The sequence below is a fragment of the Rhinoderma darwinii genome, chromosome 2, assembly GCF_050947455.1.
Source record: "Rhinoderma darwinii isolate aRhiDar2 chromosome 2, aRhiDar2.hap1, whole genome shotgun sequence".
NCBI classification, from domain to species: domain Eukaryota; kingdom Metazoa; phylum Chordata; class Amphibia; order Anura; family Rhinodermatidae; genus Rhinoderma; species Rhinoderma darwinii.
Window position 1 is genome coordinate 377,518,578 of NC_134688.1, and position 20,653 is coordinate 377,539,230.

At 44.7% G+C, this 20,653-nt stretch overlaps 1 protein-coding gene across 1 annotated transcript in view; it reads left to right on the top strand.

Annotated features, from left to right (window-relative positions):
* Nucleotides 1-20,653, top strand: part of DIPK2B (divergent protein kinase domain 2B) — a 97,281-nt gene that overhangs the window by 8,590 nt on the left and 68,038 nt on the right. The window contains exon 2 of the mRNA XM_075850751.1: nucleotides 12,182-12,446. Coding sequence (XP_075706866.1) covers nucleotides 12,182-12,446 — 265 coding nt within the window. The remainder of the gene's footprint in view (nucleotides 1-12,181; nucleotides 12,447-20,653) is intronic.

The window sequence follows — 20,653 nt, forward strand, 5'->3', positions numbered from 1 at the left end:
AACAAAGCTAAACATTCTCACCAAACACAAACAACGGAGGAAATTAAAAAAAAGCACACAACACCACTTACAACAACTGACGACGAATAAAGAGACGGAAGCGATTAGCTCCCACCTGCCAATTCTGCGCACCACACTCTCAGACAAGGCCTTGATGGCAGCCCCTATCCAGAACGAAGGGAAGCTAAACTTAGCAATCTTCAAACCAAGCAAACCCAAACACTTCCTAAAAACAGCAGTAAACTGAAAACCAGAGAGGGCACGACCATCCTCATGAACTAAAAATGAACCTGCCGCACCTACTCAATTGCAGGCACATTAAAATGGTCACACAGAAGACCTCTACACCTCAAATAATTACACCTGCGCTCCTTTACTCAGCTGATCCGTTTTGGATCTCTGAATCATACAGACCGCCTTAGCTGCTGCAGACAAGACATCAGAAAACAATAAACCATTTTGAGACAAAACGGTCCTACTGAGCAATTTACTGAAATGCAATGCCCTGAAGAAGGCCAATGTAAAGACAGCTCGGAACAACAAACACTCGTATCGAAACGGTGCACACCGTAACCAGGCTCTTTGCTAAATCCTCAAGCATAGCAAAAGTTATGGGATGCTTCCTGTCTTGTCATATCATCGGCCGAATGTATCCCTGAGGGCATGCCATGCCAGGAATATCTTAATCGTATCCTGTACATCATGCAACATATAACAAAAGGACAATTTCTTAGAAACACATGCTCCAGACACAACAGTAGGAAAGGCATTGCCAATAAAAACTAACAATACATCATCATGTGAACCACCCTGACCCAAGCAGGAACAAAAACAAGACAATTCATGCCATACTGCTTCATAGGACATCCATGTGGATGCACAGACAGAACACCTTAACAAGTCACGTGCTGACCGCGAGCCTGACCCCCACAGGTGCCCTGGACAGGAAATCCCACATCGCTCCGCATCCGGTGTCAACATGCGAAACCCGTCCCACTGGAAACGAGATAAAGAGTCAGCTATGTCATTGGAAACACCATGCACATGACGTGCACAAACCCATGCATTCAGTTCAGAGGTGTAGCTAGGGGTTTAGCACAGGGGGGGCATATTTGAGTGGGCCCCAACCCATTGCCCCCCTAATGCATGTTTACAACTGAAGGGGTGCATTCTAATTATATACCAGCCATCATCCCTGTATATAACCTCCATCATCTCTGTATATAACCCCCATCATCCCGGAATATACCAACCATCATCCCTGTATACACCAGTCATCATCCCTGTATATAACCCCTATCATCTCTGTATATACCAGCCTGGCTAGTATATACAGGTAAGATGGGGGTTATAAACAAGGATAATGGCTGGTAAATATAGGGATGATGGGGGTTATATACAGGGATGATGGGAGTTATATAAGGGGATGATGGCTGGTATACACAGGGATGATGGGGATTAATGCAGGGATGATTACTTTACTACCCATCATGCCTGTATATAACAACCATCATCCCAGTACATAACAACCATAATCCCTGTACATAACAACCATAATCCCTGTATATAAACCCCATCATCCCTGTATATAACAGCCAGGTTACCCCTGCCGTATAGGTTTGTATGGCGTAAAACTACTGCTCCTACCATGACCCAAACAATGGTAAGGATATGCTGGGAGTTGCTGTTTCACAAAAAAAAAAAATCATACCACTCATCATTTCGCTGTAGATCCTACAGTGACTACAGTACTCATTAGAGACAGAATAAACATTTACATTAAGTGACTCACCAGTGATAATCTCAGATTCCAGTTGTTGTTTTTCTCTTTTCTTCTCCAGACCTCTCTGATGACTTCTATCAGCCAGAGCCCTTCTCTGCAGTGTGCCGCTCAGATGTCTTCAGCTTCTCACTTTTCAAACATTTCTGCACCTATAAACGAAGATAAAATTATCATGGTGCCACACACTATGCCCTAAATACAATAGCGCCGTACACTGCACCTCTAATTGTAATAGCACAATACACAGTGTCCGCGATTATAATAGCACCATACACTGTGTCCCCGATCAGGGCCACACCGTCCATGAGGCAAGATGAGCACCTCGCCTCAGGCGGCGTCCTGCTGCCTTTCTGAGGGGGGGGCGGCGCCACTAAAAGCAGCCGCCACCACACCCTCCTGCACTAAAATTATACTTGCGTCTATAGGGCTCAGATACAATTACATGCATAAGCGCTTAATGGAGGGACACGTTGCCTGCCCCACTATTCATCGCCTTTCACTGACGGAAATGGCGCGATGTCGTCATCGCGCTGCTTGTGTAGTATAATGACAGGGCAGGGCAGCCTGCCAATCAGCGCCTTTCAACGACGCAACGTTGAAAGGTGCTGATTGGCCAGGCAGAATGACTTGCCCTGCCACTCAGTGCCTTTTGACGACTCAAGCGGCACGATGACGTCATTGCGCCACTTGCGTCGCTGAATGACCTGGCAAGGCAGCCTGCCACTCAGCGCCTTTCAACAATGCAATGTTGAAAGGCGTTGATTGGCTGGGCAGAATAACTTGCCCTGCCACTCAGCGCCGCGTCGTTCAGCCCCAGCAGACCTGCATTGCAAGAAGACGGCACGGGAATGGGTTTAGGTGGGTATGTAAAGTTGTTGTTTTTTGCTAAAAGTTTGAGGGGCTATATGTGCAGCACTATCTACATGGGGGTAGGTCTGTATTTGAGGGGCTATATGTGGAACACTATCTACAGGCGGTGGGGGCTATATGTGGAGCACTATCTACAGGGGGCTATCTACATGGGCTCTATGGGGGGAAGTATCTACAGGAGGCTCTATGTAGGGCACTATCTACAGGGGGCACTGTGTGTGTGTGTGTGTGTGTGTGTGTGTGTGTGTGTGTGTGTGTGTGTGTGTGTGTGTATGGGACACAGTTTTTGGTGCTATTATAATCAGGGCTGTATAATCAGGGGTAGGGCTGTATGTGGGGGGCTATAAGTGCAGCACTATCTACAGGGGGTAGGGCTGTATGTGGGGGCTATTTGAGGAGCACTATCTACAGGGGGCTATATGTGGAACACAATCTACAGGGGGTAGGGCTGTATGTGGGAGCTATATGAGGAGAGCTATCTACAGGGGCTATATGTGGAGCATTTTCTACAGGTGGTAGGGCTGTATGTGGGGCTATATGAGGAGCACTATCTACAGGGGGGCAATATGTGGAACACTATCTAAAGGGGGTGTGGGCAATATGTGGAGCACTATCTACAGGGGGTGGGGGCTATATATGGAGCACTATCTACAGGGGGTGGGGCCATATATGGAGCACTATCTACAGGGGGTGGGGCCATATGTGGAGCACTATCTACAGGGGGTGGGGGCTATATGTGGAGCACTATCTACAGGGGGCTATCTACAGGGGCTCTATCGGGGGCAGTATCTACAGGGGGCTCTATGTGGGGCACTTTCTGCAGGGGGCTCTATGTAGGGCACTATTTACAAGGGGCTCTATGGGGGCACTATCTACAGGGGGCACTGTGTGTGTGTGTGTGTGTGTGTGTATGTGTGTGTGTGTGTGTGTGTGTGTGTGTGTGTGTGTGTGTGTGTGTGTATGCATGTATGGTACACAGTTTTTGGTTCTATTATGATCAGGGCCACGGTGTTATTATAATTAGAGGTGCAGTGTATGGCGCTAGTGTGTGGCACCATAAGAATTGTATCTTCGTTGAATGGTGCAGAAATGTTTGAAAAGTGAGAAGCTGAATACAGTTGAGCGGAAAACTGCAATCTGCAACAAAATGATGGGTGGTATGATTTATTTATTTTTTATTGTGAGGCTGCTAATGGTGTAGAACAGCTTGGGAGGGGGGCACCATTTAAATTTTCACCTCAGGCAGCAAAAAAGCTAGAATCTGCCCTGTCCTTGATTATAATAGCACCATATACAGAGTCCCTGATTATAATAGCACCATACACTGTGTCCCTGATTATAATAGCACCATACACTGTGTACCCGATTATAATAGCACAATACACTGTGTCCCTGTTTATAATAGCACCATACACTGTCCCATACACACAGTGCTCGCTGTAGATAGCGCCCCACATATAGCCCCCCTGTAGATAGTGCCCCACATATTCCCCTCTGTAGATCGTGCCCTACATATAGCCTCCATGTAGATAGCGCTCTACATATAGCCCCCCCTGTAGATTGTGCCCCACATATAGCTCCCCCTGTAGATAATGCCACTCACACTTTTAAGTGAAAAAAACATTACATACTCACCTTGATCCCGTCCCCGTGCTGTCCTGTGTCAATGCAGACTTGCTCTATTCTGAGCAGGTCTGCTGGGGCTGAACGGCGCTTGCATCGTGAAGGGGGCTAATTGGCAGGGCAGCGTCATCACGCCGCTAGCGTCTTTGAAAGGCACTGATTGGCAGGGCAGAATGACTTGCCTCGCCAATCAGCACCTTCCAACAACGGAAGCACGAGCGTCGTTGAAAGGCGCTGATTGGCAGGGGAAGTCATTCTGCCCTGCCAATCAGCGTCATTGTTAGACGCTGAATGGTCGGGCTCGGAACATGCCCGGTCATTCAGCGCTTATGCATGTAATTGTATCTGCGTCCTATAGACGTAGGTACAATTAGTGCAGGAGGCTGTGGCTTGCTTCAGTTGCGCCGCCTCCCCCTCAGAAAGGCAGCATGTCCCCCTTTGTTGCGTGGCCTTGGCGGGATCGGCGGTCATGGAAAGGGCGGTTGCCGAGGGCTTGGGGCCACCGCCCCCCAGTAGCTACGCTACTGATTCAGGTGCAGACACCTAAAAAACAAAAGCTGCAATAAATTTACCACTGGGAGGAAGATGCAGGGAGGTGATTAATGCTCATCAGAACCGAGATACTGTTGTAGTTAAAATGCACTTGCCTATTCTGTAATCAGAGACCCCACACCGAGCATAGCTCCTCACTGCAATAAATTGTGGATAAGCCTAAATTTGTTGGGTTCCTTTTTGGGCACTAAACCTAAACAAGAGACCCGCAGGTGAGCACACAGCGGGGACTAAAAAGGGCCCGCCATATGCTTCAGAGCCACCTCCTTGCCTAACGTCTCGGTTACTTCTACAGGATGCAACCGAGCAGATTTAAGATTTTGGGGCCAAGAGACAGTGGCATCAGGTCATAAGGGGATCTTAAAACCATACCAAAAGCCATCTAACAGTTGGGCTGGATATTTACCTGGCAGCATCATTTCCAGTCTCCCTGGAGTCATCCCACTTCTTGCCAGCATCCCCCGCCCTGACCTTGGTATGCATAAAGCAACAGGACTGGCTGTGACCTCCCCTGCAGCTTGCACACACATGCTTGAAGCAGCAGTTGCCTCCATAGCGACACTGCCCTTTATTGAACAATGAAAAACATCCAGGATGCTAAGCGGCTGGGGATCCGGCACTGGAGGCTGCACCCACCGGCTCCCCCATGAAAAGGTTGTGGCTGGGCACACACGGCCACCATAAATTTTATCCACAAAGCATTATCCTTGGGGTTTCATTGCAAGGAGGGGCGGACCGAATTGGTCATCGTACGTAACTGCATTGTGCCAACATAAATCCGATAGCAGATAATCAAGTCCATATAGCAGAACAGCGCCGACCAGTGCTGTGAGGCTTTCTTTCCAATAGTACAAAAATGTCAAAGGCCTGCAGCCAGTTAGAGAAGGTGTGAGGTATCAATTAATATCCAGAGCCTTTAGAAAGTTAGTACTAGGCCCTGCTACCCAAGTATCTCCATGCTGATGAATAAGGGACTATTAGTTAAAGGGGTTTTCCAGTCACTAAAAATTGATGGCCTATTGAATGCTGCAATACTGTGAATCGTCGCTACATCTGTGTCGACGATTCCCAGTGAGCAAGTAGAAACTAAGGGGAAGCAGCGCTCGTATGAGCACCGCAGCCCCTTCAAAACAGCTGATTGGCGGGGGTCCCAGTAGTCGGACCCGACCCATCAGCTATTGATGGCCTATCCTGAGGATAGGCCATAAATTTTTAGGGACTGGAAAACCATTAAGGCCCTACTGTGATGGCTTGGTTCCCACACCTACTGATGATGAGTCCCTAAATGATGGGAGTACCAATGGCAAATGTCTGTTTTTCCTTATCCTGTAATTAGGCTATGCGTTAGACAAAGTCACGGACAAGTTCAGAATCATGAGCTAAGTCTCTGTTCACACTAGCATCAGTGCTTTCATTTAAAACGGAGCCAGCATAGCTATGTCCTATCCATTTTCAAACAGAAACTGGCAAACCCTGTAAATCCCCTTTGACTTTATTAGAGTCCATCAGGGTTTTAGCATTTTTGATGGGAAGATTAATATCAGAAATTAAGAGTCATAACATTATTTAATAACATCTGGAGCCATTTTAATGCTTTTAAATATACAGAAGTGGTCTCCAACCAACGGTTCAGGGCCACATCTGACTGGGGACCCCTAACTGTGTAGCTCACCAGAAGATCCCGGACTATGACATCCACAATGACAATATTGCAGCCATATCCTAATCCCTTAAAGGGGTTTTCCAGCTTCTGACAACTGATGACCTATCCACCTGATAGGTCATCAGTACATGATTTGTGGGGGTCCGACACCCGGGCCCCGCACAGTTCAGCTGGTCCAGTGCCTCCGTGCACTGGACGTACAAGCCGGAAGCAGTTAGCTCCGGCCACGGAATAGTGGCCGAGCTGCAGTACTGCAGCTCTGCTCCTATTCAAGTGAATTGGAGCAGACCTGCAGTTCTGCAGCACGGCCACTATGCTATGTATGGAGCCAACTGCTTCCGGTCTCCGTACATAGCATTATGTGCCACAACATCTGGTGCCCGCAGGCCACCGGAGCGGCTTACCGGTGCGGGGTCCGGGTGTCGGACCCGCACCCATGACATACTGATGACCTATCTGGTGGATAGGTCATCAGTTGTCAGAAGGTGGACAACCCCTTTAACAGTGCTAATTTGTATGGTGTAATACCAATTTTACAAAGAAATACTTGCCTGTAAATGTTTGCAATTTCATGAATTCTCTCCTCCATTTTTTAGTTGAATGCAGTCATTAAAGGGGTTTCCCATGAGGGACATTTATGACATATCCACAGCAGAGGCATAGCTAAGTTCTCCAGCACCCGAGGCAAAGATTGAGTTTGGCGCCGCCCCCCGAACCTCTTTCCCGACATCTCCTTCCCCCTCTCCATGTTTGTTTGATCTACCAATCAATGAGGTGTAATTTTTTTTCCACATTTTTTTTATGTAACTCGAGCATAAAGCCATTTGTACATTTTACAAGCAATATAGTTCTATATACAACACCAGAACCAAGCTCATTCATTACATATATACAGCACCACAACAAAGCTCAGTACATATATACAGCACCAGAACAAAGCTCATTACATATATACAACACCAGAACAAAGCTCATTAAATATATACAGCACCAGAACAAAACTCACTACATATATACAGTACCAGAACAGAGCTTATTACATATATACAGCACCAGAACAAAGTTCAGTACATATATACAGTGCCAGAACAAAGCTCAGTACATATATACAAAACCAGCACAAATACAGCTCAATTTAGTGCAACCCCTACCGTATAGGTTTGCACTAAACTGAATACAGCTCCCAGCATGGCCCAAACAATGGTAAGGATATGCTGGGAGATGCTGTTTCACAAAAGAAAAATCATACCACCCATCATCTCGCTGCAGATTATACAGTGACTACAGTGCTGATTAGAGGCAGAATAAACATTTACATTAAGTGACTCACAGGTGACATCAGATTCTAGTTGTTCTTGTTCTCTTTTCTTCTCCATCCAGTCCAGGCCTCTATGACGACTTCTCCCGGCCACAGCCCATTTCTGCAATTTGCAACTCAGATGTCTTCAGCTTCTCACTTTTCAAACATTTCTGCACCTATAAACAAATATGTTCTCATGGTGCTAGACACTGTGCCCCTAACTATAATAGCACCATACACTGCACCTCTACTTATAATAGCAACATACACGGTGTCCAACACACACACACACACACACACACACACACACACACCGTGCCCCCTGTAGATAGTGCCCCCCATAGGGCCCACTGTAGATTGTGCCCTACATAGATCCATTGAAGATAGTGACCACCATAAAGCCCCTGTAGATAGTGCCTCACATACAGCCCCCTGTAGATAGTGTCCCACATATAACCCCCCTGTATATAGTGCCCCACATATAGCCCCCTCTGAAAATAGTGGACCACATGTAACCCCTCCTGTAGATAGTGCCCCACATATAGCCCCCCTGTAGATAGTGCTCTACATATGGCTCATCCCTGTAGATAGTGCCCTACATATATCTCCCCCTACAAATAATGCTCCACATATAGCCAACCCCTGTATATAGTGCCTCACATATAGCCCACCCCTGTATATAGATCGCCCTGTATATATAGCCCACCCCTGTATATGTCCAACACATAGCCCACCCCCAGACGAAGGCATTTGCCGAAACGCGCGTCGGATGCGGGCGTCTCTCCTGTGTGTGACCATGACTTTGGGTAGGTTATTATTTCTCATGCGTGTCAGCCATTTCATACTGGCAGTTTAATACTTATTAGCCTTTGAGCACATCAACTACTAGCTTTTTCTAAGTGTATTTGGTATACTATTATATATTTCCCTTATTTATTATTGTAATTTTAGCATTACCATTTCACTTCTAACAATTGTTTTGATGTACTCTGTAGATTGCTTGGCTGCCATCTTTAGACTTCTGATACCTATTTGTTCATATATCCCTATATTCAAATATATATATATGCCTACTATATTTATTCACTACTTCGGTCTAGCATAGGTTGACGCCTTTTTTCATTGTGTGACTCATCTTTTTTATTCTGTTATGTCTAAATGTAATAAAGTTTATATTTTTATATTCCAATATTGTTGTGCTGAAGTTGATAATTTCTTTCTCTCTGGAGTGTTCCTCAGTGGTTAGCACTATTGCCTTGCAGCGCTGGGGTCCTGGGTTCAAATCCAACCAAGGACAACATCTGCATGGAGTTTGTATGTTCTCCCCGTGTTTGCGTGGGTTTTCTCCGGGTACTCCGGTTTCCTCCCACACCCCAAAAACATACCCATAGGAAATTTAGATTGTGAGCCCCAATGGGGACAGTAAAAAAGTGGACCTCTGTACAGCGCTGCGTAATATGTTGGCGCTATATAAGTAACTGAAATAAATAATAATAAATAATAAATATAGTTGCATTTGATCAACGAACCAAGGTTTACTTGGTCATTACTACGGATTGTTTTTCATAAGTGTCATTATTTTAGATGGATATATTACACTGATACTTGAATGTTATACATTGTACTATCACTAATGAATTAAATCCCTCCGTGGGTATTATTTTGGTTCTCATAGCCCACCCCTGTAGATAGTGCCCTGCATATATCTTCCTATAAATAGTGCTCCACATATAGCCCATCCCTGTATATAGTGCCTCACATATAGCTCCCCCTATAGTGCTCCACATATAGCCCACCCCTGTATATAGCCTTCCTGTATATAGTGCCTCACATATAGCTCCCTCTATAGTGCTCCACATATAGCCCCCCTGTAGATAGAGGCTCACATATAGCTCCCCTATAGTGCTCCACATATAGCCCACCCCTGTATATAGCCCCTCCTGTACATAGAGCCGACCCCTGTAGATGGAGCCCCTTGTAGATAATGTCACTCAAATTTTTATTAGGATACAAAAAAACTACTTTACATACTCACCTTAATCCCTTCCCGCACCGTCCGGTGGCAATGCAGGTCTGAGCAGGTCTGCTGGGGTTGAACGATGCAAGCGGCGCGATGACCTCACCGCGCTGCTTGCATCGTTGAAACGCGCTGATTGACAGGGCAAGTCGTTCTGCCCTGCCAATTAGCGCCTTTCATAGACGCAAGTGGCGCGATGTCATCGCGCCGCTTGCGCCTATGTCGAGCGCTGATTGGCAGGGCACTATGACTTGCCCTGTCAATCAGCGGCTTTCAAGGACGCAAGCGGCGCAAAGAAGCAATCCCGCCGCTTCAGTAGGTGAAAGGCGCTGAATGGCCGGGCACGGAACGTATCCAGTCATTCATCGCCTATAGTGAAGGAGGGTGTGGCGGCATCTGGTTTCAGTGGCGCCGCCGCCCCCTCAGAGAGGCAGCAGCCCACCGTCATGGATGGTGCGTCCCTGGTGCACCCCCACCTTCCCTCTCAGCTGCTGCCCAGCGCACATACCCCGTCTGCCCCCCCTTGCTACGCCCATGTCCACAGGATATGTCATAAATGTCAGATAGATGCGGGTCCCACCTCTGGAACCCGCACCTATCTGTAGTACGGGGCTCCCTAAACCCTATTCTACCTCTTTGTATTCCGGCTGCTTTCTGACCATGAAGGAAAATCCATCGTAGCTATGTTGCTTCCGTAACTGAGATTCACTACTATGGGAGTTACAGAAACAGCATAGCTCAGCGAGTTACGCTGTTTCCGTAACTCCCGACCATGTAATCAGGAAGTGGCCGGGAGGCAGCGTGAGCACAAAAAGGTAAAACAGGGTTTAGGAGGCCCCGTTCTAGAGATAAGTGCGGGTCCCAGAAGTGGGACCCGCATCTATCTTACATTTATGATATATCCTGTGGATACATGTTCCTCGTGGGAAAACCCCTTTAAGTTGGGACCTGTGGATTCAGAGTTGAAATCAGACTTTCCTTCACCTGGGGCAAAAATTAGTTTGCTGCCTTAGCCCTATATCTAAATACCTTGGCGAAGGCAGAGTAGCTTGTTGACGCCCAATGTGTGACCTCGTCAGCTACGCATTTGTCTAGATTACTGTATACCATTGTATACCAGTCGGTATTATTCTCAATAATTTATAGACAACTATAAAATATTAGAAGGCATTATGTATAATCCATAAACATACATGTAATAATAGTTCCAAGAACTTCTATTGACCACGCATGTTATATATGAAGGATACACACAATCCACAATATTCTAAGCTTAGAAAAAATGTGGAAATATGACATACCATAGGCAGATTTTATAACTTGTTTTTTACTTCAGTAGCCTATTAATAACCTATAAATGCTCCTACTGCTCCACATGTTATACCACCGCACTTTCCGCTGGGGGCTTTTACTTCACAGCAACACAAAAGAAAAACTTAAGCTAAACCATTACTTCAGCTTCTGCACAAAACGAATAATCTCTGCAATTTTCGAAGTGATTTAAATATCTTGCCCTCTTTTTACAAGTAAACCTGAATATGCAATATGTTTCTATCATATAATCTAAACTAATCTAATTCTGAAATACTGTAATCTTTTCTTTTGATCATGTGATTTCATAAAAGTGGCATTAAGGCTTTTTATACATATAAGCGTATACTGCTATTTATTATAATTGCTAAATTATGGTTTTGCACTACAGTTTACATTTTATTCAGTTCTTAAAGTATATCTGCTGTAAGCATAAAATTATTTTTGTCTTTGCTTTTAAAAGTTTCAAACTAAAATGAATGTAATAAAAATCTTTCAAAGTACATTACTTAAAGACATCATGGTAGTAATTCATTTAGTTATGCAAAAATATAATAGACAATGCTGGTCAGACATGAAGCACAGGTAAAATCCCAATGATTGCTTGTGGTTATACACGGCCGTTTTCACCAGATTCTATCTACTGTAGTTACACACAGTGAACTGCGCTATTGATACCATTTAAAAAAAACGGAACCCTTACGGAATGGTTGCAAACAGAAACCATTAGCAAAGTATCCGTCACAATTGAGATCAATGGTGATGCAAAGGGCAGCTACGGTTTCCGTTTGCCTTTTCGTTGAAGTATTCCCCCGATGGAACCCCTCAACGGAAACACAATGCTGATGTGAACAGGCCCTTACCTACTGTAGAAATACATTTTGGTCAAAGGAATAGTATATTGTCGTAAATTGATAATATAAGTTCATAAAGATGGGAAACATTGAACACAGAACGGTATATGCATGGACCTCTACAAGCAGGCAGATATAAAGACATGTTCATATAGCTAGGATTAGATTCCTGGTCTGAGAAATAATACCAAGCCTTTTGTTGCACCAGGTTTCAGAATTGGCTTGCTCCACATCTGCGGCTTCCACCTCCTGATCTGCAGAGTTACTCTGGGAACTATAGTGATGACGGAGAAAGCTGGAGACCTGTTGAAATTTCTCGGTTGTCTAGTAAAAGGCAACATGACTTGGCTGACCAGAAGATCTGCAGCAATTTCAACAAGAGGAAAACTTGCAGCATTGAAGGGATACTAAGGCGAACAGAGAGGTTCCAGAAGTGGATGGTAGCTAAACGTCTAACTCCAGATTTGGTTCAAGTGGGTGTTTCTTTTATCTAAAATATAAGGGTACCGCATGATTTAATATTAGGGCATTGCTATACATCTATTAATGGGATCACTCCTCTAATTGGTTGGAAGCCACAGACACTTGTTGGGGTTTTTTCCAGACACAGCACCGCTCTCATCTATGGGGTCTATCTGGTATTGGATCTCAGTCCCATTCATGTGAATGGATGGGAGAGACATTGATAGTCTTGAAGGGCAATGCCAGGGACTTATGACCCCTCCCCTATTACTAGATTACTCCAATTGCTAAGTTTCTCTTGAAATTCCCCAATATATACTTCACCCATTGATTGACCCAAAACTACAGATGCTTATGAGTAAATTAGTATAGTATATTTAATTAGTATAGTATATTAGTGTATGCCTGCGTTCTAGGCCTAAAGTATACATCAACAGGCAACATTTGTAAGATAACACAAAAAAAGACAGTGACATAGTATTATGAATGCTTTATAAATGCTGAGAAAATGTATTAAAATCAAACCTAGACTACCAGAAGATTCTGGGTTCGGTTCAACGTCTGGGTGTTGTGGATGTAATATAGACAATTAAAAAATGGCCTCATGAAATCTGAATCCCATCTTACTTATGGTCTATTTAAGGGGATTGCTCTCTTTTCTACAGACACTGCAAGACTAGCAAACACAGGAGTTGGTAGGGTACCAGCCAGAGTTATTCTGCCCTTCTCCACTGTAAAGAGTAGTAAAGAATGGGGACTTACAATTGGCATGTCCTCCAGGATGGTGAGTTTGATGCTATGAATGAACTCTCGTAAGGTAATTATTTAGATTTTTGCTGTTAATATAGTAATCTATCAAGAGGGTATGGCTTGGGCTACATAATTTACATTGAGGATATTATTATGTAACATTGTTAACTTTTATCTTTTATTTCTTTTATATTTGTTTTATTTTTTTTATCCTAAATGTAAGGAGCTCATACTATTATGCACAAATATAAGATTTTCCTATCATTTATGCCAATATCCGCAACTTATATTTGTTAGAAAATTATACCTAAAGAAGTGCAAAAGACAAAGCGACAACATCAACTTGGCACTATTGCTGTGATACTCATAAAGGGGTCTGTGAACGTTACACTGCAAGAAATGTGTACTAACTGATTGAATCAGCCATCTGTTAGGTATGCATATTAGATAGTTATTGTCTGTTCTCGCTATTTTGGGGAAATTCTTGAATTCTCTTTTGTAAATATTTTGATTGCTGGTATTTACATCAAATTTGCATGGGAATCTTATAGTAATTATAGAAGTAGCTAATGAGGACATGTGTAAAATGCAATTAACATAACTTTGAGAAAAAGGAGCCTTAGCTATATAACATTTCAAGTAACATTTCCTAAAAGGCAAGCTGTTTGTTTTCTCAGCAATTAATCTAAGATGCATTTGATGTGATTTGGATATGATTGAAGCATTTATTTTTACAAGAGTGACACATTTGTTTAATAATAGTCAACATGTGGTATTAGCAACCATTAACATAGCAGGAGCTGTCTGCATAAAGAGCTGTATAATCAATGCTGAACTTGTGATGATGTATTCTGTAACATAGTTCTGCACACTATTTAAAGAGTTGTTTAGTTTATAAAACCCATTTCAAATACCCTGTTAGGGCATTCAGCGTTAATAAAGTTAGAGCGGAGGGCGTGTAGAAAGTGTCTCACTCTGGAGGACTCAAGACATTCTTGCAATTATGTAGACAGCCTACTGACTTTAATGGACACCATGTAATACTTCAGATCTTCTGTGTTGGTGCTGCAGGAAAATTGAACACTAGCTGCCAGACTCCCCTCTCAGATTATAGCAGATCACTGGGAGACCCAACAGCAGGACACACTGTTGTCATCCAACTGAAATAAATTATTTAAAGCGGACAACCACTCTAAAGTGAAGAGTGGGAAATAATGTGCAGTTTTGCCTCTGCCCCAATTTATTAATGTGTTACGAGTTAAGAACAAAGTCCTAAAGTAAGATATTGGATGAGAGTTGTAAAAACAAGTGCAAAAAAAAATCTGTTGTGTTGCCCACAGTGGGCAGACTGCCATACTTAGGGGGTGCCTTAACTGGATAAGCCCTGCCCATACACCTTGTTAAGGGATAGAGGCATCATGAAGGGTTTTCCCCTATTCCGGTTTAGTTCTGGCGGACTTAGCGCAGCCATATATTACATGGTCACCTATATTAACCTGCCTGGAAGCCATGTAATACTAAATCACAGCTTTGGTCACTGCAAGGGAAAAATGTGGACACCCGGTAATATCAGTTGATCTCTAAGGGTTTGCGCAGCCATAGATTCGGTGCTTAGCCAGTCGCTGGGGTGACTTGCTTTTTAGATGGGGTTGTCTAGTTGGGACAATCCCTTTAAGTTCTTTTATTTGGCTGTATGTTTTGTTCACACTGGGACTGGATCTAAAAATAAGGTATATGCCATTGCCATTTTATTACTTTTCCTCAGTTCCTAAGTTTCTATACAGCCATAAGACAGGATTGTACAATATCAAATTATCTGATAATTGCAAAGATTATGTGACGTTTGAGGCGCTTCTTATCTTCACTAACAGGTTTGCTCTACTTTATATGTGTATACTCTTATCTAGAGAAATCTGCTAGTATCCTGAGGAAGTGGTTGCACCTAAACCACAGCACTAAGAGATACACCTCTAGGTTATTGGTTATAACTGAATGCTAGTTTATCTTTACAAGAACAGTAAAATTCTGCATGTGCTTTATAGAAAGCCCAAGCAAATACAATTCTTCTTTCTCTTCAACATTAAGATAAGGAATCTATCACACCAATGTTTTCTGTGTTTCTTAAATATTTTTAAGGTGAACCCTTCTCATGGAACATGCAGCTCTGTGGACAGTATGTTGTAGAGGATAAGATTCAGTCTTAAAGGGGTTTTCCCATGAGGGACATTTATGACATATCCACAGGTATGTCATGAATGTCAGATAGATGCGGGTCCCGCCTCTGGGACCCGCACCTATCTCTAGAACGGGGTACCCTAAACCCCGTTCTAGCTTTTTGTGCTCACGCTGCCTCCCAGCCACTTCCTGCTTATATGGTCGGGAGTTATGAAAACAGCTTAACTTGCTGAGCTACGATGTTTCCGTAACTCTCATAGAACTGAATAGTAGTTACGGAAACAGCGTAGCTCGCATGATACACTGCTTCCATAACTGCCATTTACTACTATGGGAGCTACGAAAACAGCGTTGCTCAGCGACTTACGCTGTTTCCGTAACTCCCGACCATGTCTCGACCATGTGATCAGGAAGTGGCCGGGATTCAGCGTGAGCACAAAAACCTGGAACGGGGTTTAGTGGACCCCAATCTAGAGATAGATGCGGGTCCCAGAGGGACAAAAGGTGATGATTTTAGCAAATCTTTCGGTTTTATTTTATAAAAAATTGATGCCAGAGGTTTAGTGCGACGTTTCGGTTGTATATTAGACCTTCATGAGCGCCATAAGAAAGCAGTAAACTGCTACTAATATACGCAGCACCAACGACTGGATGAACCAGACACCAGGAGGTGCAAGTGCCTGATGAAGGTCTAATATACGACTGAAACGTCGCACTAAACCTCTGGCATCAATTTTTGATAAAATAAAACCGAAAGATTTGCTAAAATCATCACCTTGTGTGCCGAATATTTTTTTACTACGTAATTGGGTTGGGACCCTATTCGTGCACCTACCGGATATTGTGCGCTCTGAACCACTACATATCTTGCGGATACGTCATAAATGTCCCTTATGGGAAAACCCCTATTATTGAAGTGGTTGTTGGTTTCTACTGTTCGCACATTCTCCTGCCCACTCCACTTTCATGATGTTGTCCATTAGGCAAGATGAGCTTCTCGCCTCAGGCGGCGGCCTGCTGTCTCTAAGAGGGAGCAGCGGCGCAACTGAAACCAGCTGCCACCACTCCCTCCTGCACTAATTGAACCTGCGGATATAGGACGCATATACAATTAAATGCATAAGCGCCCGGCCATTCAGCCCGGTTATTCAGCGACTTACAGTGACGCTGATTGGCAGGGCAGAAATTACTTGCCCCACCAATCAACACCTTTCAGCGACGCTAGTGCTTCCGTTGGTGAAAGGTGCTGATTGGTGGGGCAAGTCATTCTGCACTGCCAATCAGCGCCTTTCAACAACTCTAGCGGTGCGATGATGTCATCGCGCCGCTTCCATTGTTGAAAGGCGCTGATTAATGGGGCAAGTCATTCTGCCATGCCAATCAGTGGCTTTCAATGATGCTAGCAGCGTGATGATGTCATCGCGCCTCTTCCGTTTTTGAAAGGCGCTGATTTGCAGGGCAAGTCATTCTGCCTTGCCAATCAGCGCCTTTAAACGACGCAAGCGGGGTGATGATGTCATGGCGCCTCTTGCATTGCTCAGACCCAGCAAATCTGCTCAGAAGAGAGCAGGCCTGCAATGACACAGGATGGTGCGGGGAGGGGTTCAAGGTGAGTATGTTAAGTTTTTTTATTTTTCACTTAAAAGTGTGAGTGGCATTATCTATGGGGGGAGCTATATGTGGGCCATAATCTACAGGGGAGGCTATATGTGTAACACTATCTACAGCAGGCGCTATATGTAGGGCACTATCTACAGGGGGGCTATATTTGGGGCACTATATACAGGGGATACTATATGTGGGGCAATATCTACAGGGGGACTATATGTATAGCGCTATACAGGGGGATATATGTAGGGCACTATCTACAGGTGGGCTATATGTGGGGCACTATCTACAGGGGGGTGTATGTAGGTACTATCTAAAAGGGATCTATGGGGGGGACTATCTACAGCAGGCTCTATGGTGGCACTATCTACAGGGAGCACTGTGTGTGTGGGACACAGTGTATGGTGCTATTATAATCAGGGACACAGTGTATGGTGCTATTATAATTAGAGGTGCAGTGTATGGCGTTATTATATTTAGGGGTGTAGTGTGTGGCAACATGATCATTTTATCTTAGTGTGATGGATTTGCCTGACACAGCTTCTTTGTCGACGCCCGTGGTTAATCAGCCTGCATCTGTGCCTAGATCTGTTAGAGTGACTCAATCTGCTACCGCTCAGGCTGGGAGGCTGAGGAGTGGGAGAACCTATCACAGGCTGGCCAGACAGAGCTAGCTCCCGTCTATTTATACCCTCATTTCCTGCTCCTCCTTTGCCTGTGATTCTGTTTGTTTCCTGGCTCTGCTGCTCCTGCTTGTACTATTGTCCTCTGCTTCTAATTAACCCTGGCTTTACTGACTACTCTCCTGCTCTGCGTTTGGTACCTCGTACACTCCTGGTTTGACTCGGCTCATTCACTACTCTTGTTGCTCATGGTGTTGCCGTGGGCAACTGCCCCATTTCCCTTAGCTTCTGTGTACCCTTGTCTGTTGGTTTGTCGTGCACTTATTGAGCGTAGGGACCGTCGCCCAGTTGTACACCGTCGCCTAGGACGGGCCGTGCAAGTAGGCAGGGACTGAGTGGCGAGTAGATTAGGGCTCACCTGTCTGTCTTCCTACACCGTCATTACACTTAGTTTATAATGCATGTACAGGTCAGGTCCACCAGAGTGAAGACGTTAGAGGTTCTTTGCTCAGGTACATATTAAGTGGCCCTAAGCGTGGCACCCTATCTTTAAAGTCGATATGCTCTAAAAGATCCAATTGAAATAGGCTGTCTATGTGAGGCCGCCCCTTAAGAAAATTAGGTGCTCGCTTGCTGTGAGTAACATTATCATAGACAGCTTCAAAATAAAGTTTTCACTGTTAAAATGATATAAATTCAGCCTCCTGAATTTTATTTGCGTATCTTAATAAAAATGGCTGCCCGTGCATATTCATATGGGGTTACACCACTATTGAAGATGCTTTGGTCTAAGGAAGAATATGGTAACACGTGGTGGAACACGCAGTGCTTACTGGTAGTGAGTCTACCTCCAAACAGGGTCCATGTATGTTGCTTTTCTGTCTGCATAAACCCTTAGATTTATTTACTCCTAAGTAAAATTTCCTGAAAAAAGTTTCAATGGGACTCTTAGGGCTCATTCAGACGAACATAATACTTGTCTGTGTGCTGTGCGTTGAAATCACTCACAGCACACGGACCCATGCAATTCAATGGGGCCAATCACACATGTGTTGTTTTTCACTCAGCGTGTCCGTTACGTCCTACATTGGTGCGTTTTCACACACCTAGTCACCCATTGAAGTCTATCGGTGTGTGAAAACCATGGACAGCACATGGACGACATCCGTGGCCTGTCTGTGTTTCAAACATCAAATACATGGAAAAGCAGAGAAATACATTTTTTTTTTTAAAAGCGAAGTGCTTGCACTGACGTGAAAAACGCATTGCCACACGCAAAGCACACTGATGCCAATTACGCAACGCACACGGACAAGAAATGTAGGAAAAACGCTGCATCAAACATCAATTAAATGAATATATTGTAATATAACACTGAATATGTCAACAATTTGATCTGCTCACTGTTTTAATGGATATAATTTCTTTTAAAGCGAAACAATATAGATCACATCTCTTAGTATAATATTGAAGGGGTTGTCCAGGTTGGGGGCTGTTTTTATACTGATGACCTATCCACAGGATAGGTCATCAGTATATGATCAGTGAGGGTCCGACACCCGACACCCCGCACCGATCAGCTGTTTTGGCAGGTTCGGGCGCCAGAAGCTATGCAGTGGTCGGTGCCGGAAGCAGAAGGCTTCGATCACCGTATAGCTTCCGGCGCACGGAGGCAGCCGGAACAGCTGATCGGTACAGGGTTCGGGTGACGGACCCCCACCAATCATATACTGATGACCTGTTCTGTGGATAGGTCATCAGTATATAAAACATATTGAATCCCAGTAATTGGGATAATAAAGGTTATTATTTTTCTATACTAGTGGAATACTTTTTTTATTTTTTTGGTTTAGGCATATTTTTGGTTTTTATCAGTATATAAAACAGCCTCCAACCTGGACAACAACTTTAAGTTAATAAAACAATTTTCTCTAAAGCAACTGTACAAGTGAAGATAAGACATTTAATAATATAGGTTATTACAGAAAAATGCCTCCACTTCTCCACTTATCATACTTCTACCCTGTGCCAGTGTTCCCTATAAGGTGCGCAGCTACGCACCTTCCACAGTCCGCCCGCTCACTAAAGTTTAAAGCCCGCGCACTGTCACAAGCGGCGGGCGGATGCAGTGGTGTCGCTAGCACCGGAGGGGGCTCCAGGGCGAGCAACAGCCACATTCACTTGTATGTGCGTCCTCAGGATGCAATTACAAATGAATACTATAGGCTGCAGGCCACGTTAGGCCTGCAGCCTATAATGCGCAGGTAAGACTCACTGCACAGTCTGACATCATGACGTCACATAACGCCGGTCTTCGAATACGTCCCGCCCGAGAGGCAGTGTAGCACTCCGTCCTTCGTGGGAGCGGGGCAAGGTAAGTACAATCTTTTTTTTTTTTTGCGGGGCTGTGTGGTAATATACAGGCGAGGATTGCTGTGTGGTAATATACAGGGGGGGGATTGCTGTGTGGTAATATACAGGGGGGAATTGCTGCGTGGTAATATACAGCGGGGGGGAATTGCTGTGTGGTAATATACAGGGGGAATTGCTGTGTAGCACTATATACAAGGGGAAGGGGCTGTGTCGCAGTATATACAAGGGAAGAGGGGGCCTGTGTAGCACTATATACAAGGGGAGGGGGATTGCTGTGTAGCACTATATACAAGGGGAGGGGGATTGCTGGGTGGCAGTATATACAAGGGGAGGGGGGATTGCTGCGTGGCATTATATACAAGGGAGGGGGAATTCTGTGTGGCAGTATATACAAGGGAAGGCGTATTGCTGTGTGGCCTTATATACAAGGGGAGGGGGGCTGTGTGGCAGTATATACAAGGGGAGTGGGATTGCTGTGTGGCAGTATATACAAGGAGAGGGGGGATTGCTGTGTGGCAGTATATACAAGGGGAGGGGGATTGCTGTGTGGCAGTATATACAAGGGGAGGGGGGAATGCTGTGTGGCAGTATGTACAAGGGGAGGGGAATTGCTGTGTGGCAGTACATGCAATGGGAGGAGGATTGCTGTGTGGCAGTACATACAAGGGGAGGAGGATTGCTGTGTGGCA